At 39.6% G+C, this 10111-nt stretch overlaps 2 protein-coding genes across 3 annotated transcripts in view; one reads left to right on the forward strand and one right to left on the reverse strand.

Moving 5' to 3' along the window:
- dhx32b (DEAH (Asp-Glu-Ala-His) box polypeptide 32b) overlaps nt 1-2425 on the forward strand; it is a 39867-nt gene extending 37442 nt beyond the window's left edge. The window contains exon 11 of one of the 2 annotated variants that reach the window (XM_063071826.1): nt 2242-2425. In XM_063071826.1, coding sequence (XP_062927896.1) covers nt 2242-2425 — 184 coding nt within the window. The remainder of the gene's footprint in view (nt 1-2241) is intronic. The other variant, XM_063071827.1, reaches the window with a different exon arrangement.
- A 125-nt stretch (nt 2426-2550) lies between these two features.
- bccip (BRCA2 and CDKN1A interacting protein) lies at nt 2551-10099 on the reverse strand. The gene is made up of 7 exons (XM_063071828.1): nt 9968-10099; nt 9370-9444; nt 9208-9288; nt 8546-8635; nt 4306-4490; nt 3037-3205; nt 2551-2860 (listed from the first exon to the last, which is right to left on the reverse strand). Exons 1-7 carry the CDS (start codon nt 10082-10084, stop codon nt 2690-2692), a joined length of 888 nt encoding a protein of 295 aa, XP_062927898.1. The 5' UTR covers nt 10085-10099; the 3' UTR covers nt 2551-2689.
- Between the last annotated feature and the right edge of the window lie 12 nt (nt 10100-10111).

Raw genomic sequence — 10111 nt, forward strand, 5'->3', positions numbered from 1 at the left:
AAACAGCCAACCTACATTGAAAAATCCCAGAAACAAGTGTGTTAACCAATTAGATGTTAAAGCTACATAGTATTAAACACAAATAACAGAACTTGGTATCAGCGATATGCCACAAGGTGGGGCAACACAGCAGCATAGTGGTTAGCACAATTTACAGGACAGGCAACCTGGGGTCGATTCCCACCGCTGCTTGTAAGAGGTTTCTACATTCTGCCATGACCACTTGCATTTCCTCCCACAGTCCAAAGCTGTACCAGTTGCTAGGTTAATATGTCATTGTAAATTGTACCATGATTAGGCCAGGATTAGTATTGGGGGATTGCTGGCTAACATGGCTGGAAGGGGCTGCTCCCCACTGTATCTCATTAAGTAAATAAGATTTGAGTCCATGCTTGTGCAGAAATCCAAACCAGTCCTGAATCAACCACTATTAGAAATACAGCAATCTTGTATACAATATTTGCTTAGTATTACAGCATGTATAGTTCCAATCAGAATTGGGAATTGAGTACACAATGATACAACTTTGTGCTTATAATTAGTAGATGAATTTCTAAGCATTTTAAGTATTTAGTTCCCTGCCACTATGTCCATACTGAACATTACAAGTTGTTCTGTGCTCTGTTGAGGTCTGAAGGGTTATCCACTCTTTTGACTGTTCTTCAGTCTTAATTCAGTATGACCTCCCCTCCCCCCACTATAACAACAGATGCAGGTATTATTTCAATTATACATCCTCCATTACACACACACACACACACAGGGGCTACCATTTTGGCCTCACATAGGACCTACTCTTCATCTCACTTACACACTCCAATTTTTAAATTTCAACTTTACTTGCACTAGAAAACATTGGTTTGGTTAAATTTGCTTTATCTCATCCTGTTTGCTCCCCACCCACTGACAACGTGGGGAAAGTTCTACAAATTTTGCTAGCATTATGTCTGCAGCCAATTCAAAGCATTACATCTCAATCCAAAGTGCTGAACTATATTACTTACTGACCTTTTATCTTCAAGTTTGTCAATGCTGGACATACTAATTTCACAATATTTGTCATTGGTTTAAAAATCCCTTAATACCACTCATTCTTAGGATTTTTTTTTCTAGTTATGTGCCCCGTTGGACATCTGACTCATTACTTTCTGTACCCAACTACTTCAGTTCATTTCAAACCATTCCAGGCTACCCCAACTCATCTAAAAGCCTTTTCCTACGAGCAGGGAACTAATTCAGTATAAAGTGACCACCCTGAAAATAGGCAATTCTCCTACAACAATGCTGATGCTGAATTCAATGCCCTACAATGTGTAATGGGAATATAGCTGATATTAGTATTTTCAAATGTGAGATTCAAGAAAACACAGATGGAAAACTAATATCTAAGCCTGAAACAAAACTGTTACAAGTTGACTTAAGTTATTTTAATGTTTTGAATCATCACTTTAAAATTTGCTTTTTAGAACAAGTTAGCATTTTTTTAAGAACATCTGGATATTGAGAACTTTCAGCAATGAACTTCTGGAATTAGTGAAAATAGCAAACGACTTGTGTACAGTTGGTTCCAAACCTGGCTATCAGCTGATGCCATGTCTTTGTTAAGCTGATTGTGGGGTAAATAATGGGCAAGGCACAGAAGATGGCTTTTTCACTTCAAAATATTATGGTCACTAGCACCAATCTGAATGTTCAACTCAATCTAGTTTTGTTACTAGAATAAGTTTAAGTATTAAAATGATGCAAATTTAATTGTAAAATTTAAATACTGCTTTTGTCATGAATATACACCACACATTACTGTCAGTCTAAAATTAAGAGAAGCTTAAAGTGAAAGGCTTAGAAATGTAATTACACAAGAAACAATACAACTGAAAATTTAAAAGTAATCATATTATTTTGTTACTCTGGAAATTCAAATGGGCTAATGCTATTCTCATTGCATTCATTTGGTACCATAATAAATGAGAAATGATCTTGGCAACAGGTTATCCTCTTGCCTTTAGCAAATTTCCATAGTAGTATGGATAGAAATGTGCAAGGGCAGGCGTATGCTGGCGGCAGGGTTCTTGGTTGTAAAAGTTCTATTTACTTGCTGTCCGTAACTGATAGTTGTGTTAAGTATTTGTAGACAATTTAGTTTCATACTAAATTTTTGCTGCAAACTAGAATGCAATGTAACTACATCATGAAATATTTGTGAAATCAGCTTCTTAAATCTGAGCCCACATTTCTTTTCAGGTTTGTACAGGTGGTTCCTCAGTACTATTTCAGTAACCTACCTCACAGTGAGAGTAAAGAAATTCTGCAGGAAATTACTGATCACTTAAAACTGTCAACAGATGGAGAAGTACATCATGTAACAAACAAAGAGAATGATAAGCCACAGGAAAACTCAACAGAAGACAGATGCACCATTCAATAATTGACTACCTTTCATAACTTCAGAACTGGACACAAGATAATCTTATGGTATAAAGCTGTATACAACCTCTGCAATGTTTTGAAAGACTTTAATCCTATTTAGAGATTACTCAATTGTTTTAATACATTAGTTTTCAAATTTTACATGTAAAAGTTTTTAATATCATTGTTTAAAAATCAAATTTTATTTGTTAATTAAAGTCATAGGACAAAAAGCTAAATACTCATCGTTGGAAATCTGTCCATTGTGAAAATGCAATATTGATTATACAGATAAATATTCTTTGAATTTGTCCATAACTGCATTTAAGCAGTTAGCAGGAATTAGCATTACTATACGTAGAGGTTTCATAGGAACATCATCAAATGCCCAACGTCCAGAGAGACAGCTGTCACTCTCCTCTTCCACACTGTAGCTGAATTTCATAATGGATTGCTGGAACAAAAAGCAAATAATTAGAAGTGGAAATCACAAACTGATGCACCAAAACAAATTCATGGTTTCAACTGTAATGGGTGCACATTCATTTCAAATTGAAACTTGGGCATACCACTGCTGTCATTACTGACCAAGCTTGAACAATGAACAAGTGGAAAAAAGGAAAAACATACCTCATAAAAGAACTCATCTTCTGCATTTGCAAACAATAAATCTTCTTTCTGCTTGCCCCTTTGATGTGACTTTTTCTTTCCTGCTTCCACACAGGCCTTGCTGATCACAAGGTAATAATGGCACTTGCCACAAGGTTTGTTAGTCCTCTGTGCATCCAACAATTCCGCTCTAATGTTTATAAACAAGTAATAATCAAAAATCAAGGAACATATTTCCATCAAGAGTACATTACTTACAAATGAGAATTCTTTTCATACATTGCTAAACAAAAGTAGGTCACTCAAGATTTAAGCTTCACTACCAGTAGGGAACAACTTTTGGACTCAAGAGTGTAGCAGAGGAGATTTTCCCCTCGTATGAATGTCTGCATTGAAAATATTCATTACCCTACTGTTTTAATGCAAGGAAACGCTGAACACAGTGATCTAAAACACCACTTCCTTTCTACCAAATAAGCTCAACATTAGTTGTAAATGTTGGAAACACTCAGCATGTCAAACAGCAGCTCTGGAAAGGGAGGGAACTAGATCATTCCATTAAAAGTAGCATCATGTGAGAATACCTGCTCCAGTACTATTCACTTTCATGTGCATGATGATAAACCTGATTTTGATGTGTCTCTATTGTGAACAGAGTGGGAAGGAGGCAGGGAGAACAGAATCTTGGTTGGGAAATGGGGAAGGGAGAGAGAAGCACCAGAGACATTTTAAATTATCAATAAACCAATTGTGTGGAATCAAATGACTTTGCCTAGTGTCTCAGAGCTGGCTGTGGCAGTAGCTGTGCCATCAACCCTGCCCAGGCACTCCTTCACTGCCACCTGTCGTATACCCCACCCAATATTTTTTCTCCCACCAGATTTACAAACACTGTCCACTTGACATTGACAAAGACTTAGGCAGGCTAGATAAATATGTACACAGGACCTTTGCACAGTACTATACCTCAACAAATACCATGTCCAAATGCTTCAGATGCTAAATCCAAAGAGCAGATTTAAAGTATCTAATGGGCATCTCCCTCATCTTGCATTTTTGTTTATGGAATACATGAACTTGCAAGTACAATTAACACAGTATGCTGTGAACAGCAGAATGCTTTAAAAGCGAATCAGCACTTTGTTTCTTTTCATGATAGAGAACTCATTTAACAAGTGTTTTTAATCACTATACCAGTTTTATACAGCCAAATTAGAAACAATTTTTCCTTCCAATTGTTCACTAACAAGTCTTTTATTACAACATAATTGCTCAGTACGTGGTCCTTACTGGAGCTGTTTGTGCAGTGGCAGTGCAATCTGAGGAGGCACATTAATGAAGCGCTCACTGATGAGAAAGCTGACAGTCTTGCTGTTGTCATTTAGTATTTTTTCCAGCTGCTCAGCTGCAGTCGGATAATGGGTCTTGCACTGGCTCAGAACCAAATCTTTTATCTGTTCTATAGATTCAGTTCCCTAAATCAGAGGGAAAAACATCAGATAACAAAATTGATCATTAAAATGAAAAAAAACATAGAAAATGTAGCAAAATGGTGCACAATTTTGAGAAATACAAAATTATTCATGTTGTCATTGAAAATGTTACAGAAGCTAGAGCTACTAGGTGGCATCAAATGTTTATCATGGAATTAATACCAACTCATTTTTACAGCTATAGGGAACCACAGACATTTGTTGCAATTTTCTATTCATGTTATGACCTCAAATACAGCTAATAGGCCATATTCTCAGTTCTCTAGATCTGGGAGACCAGCATTTCAGTCCTAGGTAACTGCAGGGATGAACAGTGAGGCCTGCAAATGGCCAGGACCTTGAACAACATAATCAGGCGATAGCATGTCCTGACCATGAAACACTTCTGGAAACCTTTACCTGGGAAACCTAAAGGCCTGGACCAGGATCTGCTATCTGTCGAAGATTTTCATTGTTGCTGAATAACTTCAACCCTTCACAAGATCATAAGACAAAGGAGCAGAAGTGGGCCATTCTGCCCATTGAGTTTGTTCTGCCACTCCACCATGAGCTAAACTATTCTCCCATCTAGTTCCAATTTCCAGCTTTTTCCCCCATATCCCTTGGCTAATGAACAATCAAAATAAGTCTTGCTTTATTTAAAATTAACTTTATAGAGAATTTACGATTCAATATTAAGCATTTAACCAAAATTTGTGATCATGCTCAACTTGGACAAATGCATTTTATTAGTATCTGCTTGCAACATCTAAAGGTTTCTTTAATGTCATCACGAACAAGTGTACTGTCAATCAACTAGGCCAATATGGGCAGCTTTAAAATAGACCACATTAACCAACCCCCAGCCCCCTTCTGCAAAAAAAATAAATATACTAAAGCTAGAAAAACAACAATAGAAAATGCTGGGGGGGGGGGGGAAGAATTGGTAAATTAAGCAGCATCTGTAGAAAGAGAAACTGTAGCATCAAATATATTGGAGTACAGTTAATTGGGCCATCAGTTAATCAAGGCAGGTGCTTATTTAGGACAATTATTAAAGAACAAAAACTGATTGAGACAATAGCCAGGATTCCCATCATTGTTTTGGGACGCTCTGCCACTTAATTGGGGATAGGAGTCAGCTGTCAAACAGTTCCTAACTACCATCAGTTGTGTGCACTTGTGTGACCATTAGACACTACATAGCGCTTAGAGCAGTTTTTAAATAGTGCCAGTTGCTTGTGTTTATGTTATCCATTTGGGCCAATGGATGCTGAATCAAAGACCAGCACCAGCAGTACAGTCTGTCACTGATAGTTGGCATGAAACAAGCAGTGATTCCTGTGGAAAGCAGAAAGTGGGGGGGAGGAGGGGGGAAAAGAGAGATCTGTTTGGTGGTGAGATCCAGTTAGAGGAGGCGAAAGTTTCGGAGAATTTTGTGCTGGATGCGGAGGGTGGAAGGTGAGGACAAGAGGAGCCCTATCCCTGGTAGGGTGGCGGGAGGATGGGGTAAGAGCAGATGCGCATGAAATGTAAGAGATGTAGTTGAGGGCAGCATGGATGGTGGAGGAAGGGAAGCCCCCTTCTTTGAAAAAGGGCATCTCCTTTGTTCTAGAATGAAAATCCTCATTCTGAGAGCAGATGTGGCAGAGGTGCAGAAACTGAGAGAAGGGGATGGCGTTTTTACAAGTAAAAGGGTGAGGCGAGGTACAGTCCAGGCAGCTATGAGAATCCGTGGGTTTATAATAGACATCAGTGGATAAGCTGTCTCCGGAAATAGAGACAGCGAGATCGAGAAAGGGAGGGAGGTGTTCGAAATGGACCAGGTAAATTTCAGGGCAGAGTGGAAGTTGGAGGCAAAGTGGATGAAGTCCATGAGTTCAGTATGGGTGCAGGAAGCAGCGCTATTCATTGATGTCGCATAGGAAAAGTGCGGGACTGTCACCAGTGTAGGCATGGAACATAGACTGTTCCACGTAACTGACAAACAGGCAGGCACAGCTAGGACACATGGGAGTGCCCATGGCTACCCCTCTTTGCTCCAGTCTTGTCACAGGGTTTTGGCCCAAAACATTCACCGTCCTCTTTTCCATAGATCTGCCTGGCTTGCTGAGTTCCTCCAGCAGTTTGTGCATGTTGCACAGTTTTATAGTATTGTGATAGTATTTGTCGTGTTCTAATTTGTTCTGCATTTCATTTAAATACTTTTTTTTAAGCAATTTGTCCCTTTTTCATATCATTTTAACTACTTCCATGAAACTTCAACTAACTGTGGTAGCTGTTCAATTGTGCTAAAATGTACTGGTCCTTATGTGTCCCAATTAACCGGAATCAACTATATTTCTGTTTCCACAAATATAGCCTAACATGCCAAGTAGTACTAACATTTTCTATAATTTTACATTTCCAACATCTTCAGACTTTATTTTCACCTATTTGCTGTTCTCAGATCTCATCTCCCAGCTAGTTCATGTTGTCACATTGTTATAGCACCATGCAGCATTCATTATAATACAATTTCCTTTGAAGCATACAAATATTGATCCAAAAATATTCTGTAATATTACCAAAATTATTTGACCCTCAGCTGGCTTTCAAAAACCCATGTTCACTACCCCAGTGGTCCCCAACCACAGGGCCGCAAAGCATGTGCTACCAGGCCGCGAGGAAACAATATGATTTGGCGATATGAGTCAGCTGCACCTTTCCTCATTCCCTGTCACCCACTGTTGAATTTGAACACAGGATTGCCAATTGTCCCGTATTAGCCAGGATATCGGGCTAAATTGGTTTGCCCCATACAGGACCGCCCTTATCCCGTATTTCCCCCGCTAAGGTAGAGCGTTCCTATGAAGCCATTCGTAAGCCAAAATGGCGTAAAGCGAAGAAGCAATTACTATTAATTTATAATGGGAAACATTCTTGAGCATTCCCAGACCCAAAAAATAACCTACCAAATCATACCAATTAACACATAAAACCTAAGATAACACTAGCATATAGTAAAAGCAGGAATGATATGATAAATACACAGCCTGTATAAAATAGAAATAATGTATGTACAGTGTAGTTTCACTTAACAGAATCGGGAAGATTAAGCCAAAACCAATTTCTAGAAAAAAAATCGGCACATACACACATGCGCACACAGGTGCCCGCGCAAGGCTTCATGGTCATGGTAGTCTTTCTCAGGGTAAACACAAGTGTCCCATATTTGACTGCTACTTTTGTCCCTTATTTGGGAGTGAGAAAGTTTGCAACCCTACTTGAACATCCCCTCCACCCCCTCCCTACCCCGTCGGCCGGCCCGCAAGACTATTGTCAATATTAAACCAGTCCACGGTGCAAAAAAGGTCGGGGACCCCTGCACTACCCTGACTAGTCTATCAGTAGTTTCATTGCAAGTAATATACATAACAAATGTATTCATAAAAACCCAAACAGCTGTTGGCTTAGAATTGGTTATTAAAAAATGTTTTTAAAAAAATTACCACCCAACACGCATAAAAGTTGCTGGTGAACACAGCAGGCCAGGCAGCATCTCTAGGAAGAGGTACAGTCGTCCTGACGAAGGGTCTCGGCCCGAAACGTCGACTGTACCTCTTCCTAGAGATGCTGTCTGGCCTGCTGTGTTCATCAGCAACTTTTATGTGCGTTGCTTGAAATTCCAGCATCTGCAGATTTCCTGGTGTTTGCGCGAATAAGTACCACCCTCCGTTTCTGATCATTCCTGTTCATAATTCAGAAAATTGAGCATTTTTTGCATTCTTAGTAGTACTTCCCAAAACAATCACCCTAGTTAACATGGAAAATTTTGCGAAGAACTTAACAGAAACCCAGTATTCCATGAATTTAAAACCTGATATTCCCTCAAGTGCAAAATGATTAAAGTTCCTCAGCAGGACATTGAATGCAAAACAACTAAGCAGTTAATGCAGAGTTCCAATTACTCCAATTGCATGAAATTAAACATGATTTTTACATCCAAATGAAATGTGACCATTCCGAGAGACAATACAACATTCTGGTCTGAGCAATTAATACATAGGTCTGCATACCTTCCTTTCAGTCAGATTTAAAACAGTGATAAATCCAAAAACACCATCTTCATCATCTTCTTCACTACTTTCATCTGAGATTTCAGCTTGCTTAAAACAAAAATTCATGTTTCAAAAACCAAAATCAAGGCTTTTAACTACGAAATAGGTTGAACTGTAGTGTACCATTTACAGGTTAATAAATAGCAAATATGTCAGTACTCAAGGAGTTAAGATTTTACAACAGTTTTATAATCTGAGCTGCAACTATGCTTGAACTGTAATAAAGGATGTCACAAAAGCAAGTTGATGTCAAGCATGCAATATTAAAAAGGCATAATTTCTGAACATTTACTCCTGAAACGTAAAAAATTGGTTATTTGTCAACCTATTCAAGCAAGGAGGAAATCAAATAGAATACAGTAACTTTCGTCATTTATTATTTCAGAAGCAGAATCAGGTTTAATATCAGTGGCATACGTTGTGAAGTTTGTCTTTGCAGCAGGACAATACAATATATAATGATAGAGAAAAAACAATTACATAGTTAAAGTGACAAAATTGAAAAGAAATTTTAAAAAAAGTGTGGTGCTCGTGAGTTCATAAACACCACCTAAATTCTGCTGAGACATTATAAATAACTTGCTTTCAAATGATAATTACTGTGGTTGATGCCATCTTACCCGAATAACACTTCCAATGTGATTTTGTTGTATAATCAAATCAGCTAGCTCAGTGATGTTGACACTGGCCTTGAGAAATAACTGTAAGTAACAAAAACAATAGTTGTAAGCATACTTGTACCAACCCACAGACTTTTATTTCAAAATTGTTTTACAACTTACCTGCTGTAACAATCTCTTGATTCCATCGCAATCTAAGTCAGATATGGTGTGTGCTTCAAAATCTACTTGCACTTCCTGCCAAACAGAAATATAGATCAGATTAACATGTGAAATTTGTTGCACTTGTACAAGACAGAAAACAATAAAAATTAAATAGTGCAAAAAAAGGTCGGGTGAGCTAGTGTCCCTGGACCGTAACTGTGACCACCACGACGGCGAAAGAACGGGCACTTGGCCGCCAGATGCCCCGGACAACAAAAATTAGACATCTGATTAAAAATTACAGTCTCGAAACAAGGAGTATATGCCCCGTGGCTGATTAACCGAGAAACCGGGGAGGGGGAAATCAGTCAGAATAAGAGAGCGGTCTGGTCCCCATTCTAGTACTTGGCCCCTTCCCCAGACGGCACTTTTCTTTCAGCCCCAGTTCACACCCACGCCGGGTACCGGTATGACCGCCCCTCTCCTTACCCCGACCCCTTGCGCTGCCGCCTGCCCGGCTCCCCATCCTCCTGCAACTTCTCCCCCGTTCCTGTCCACGTGGTTCCGGCTTCACCAGGCCGCCGAGTCCGACCCGCGGCTTCTGTCAGCGCCTCACCTCGTGCAGTTCTTCTTCCGAGTCCTCGCCGCTTCCGTCGGAGCCTTGGCCCGACTCGGACTCGGACTCGCTGCCCGCCGCCTCCCGCAACGCGCGGCGCTTCGCCGCCGACGCCATCTTCCTGCGCTTCCGTCAGCGGAAGTT

The sequence above is a fragment of the Mobula hypostoma genome, chromosome 19 (assembly GCF_963921235.1).
Source record: "Mobula hypostoma chromosome 19, sMobHyp1.1, whole genome shotgun sequence".
In the NCBI taxonomy this organism is placed as follows: Eukaryota; Metazoa; Chordata; class Chondrichthyes; order Myliobatiformes; family Myliobatidae; genus Mobula; species Mobula hypostoma.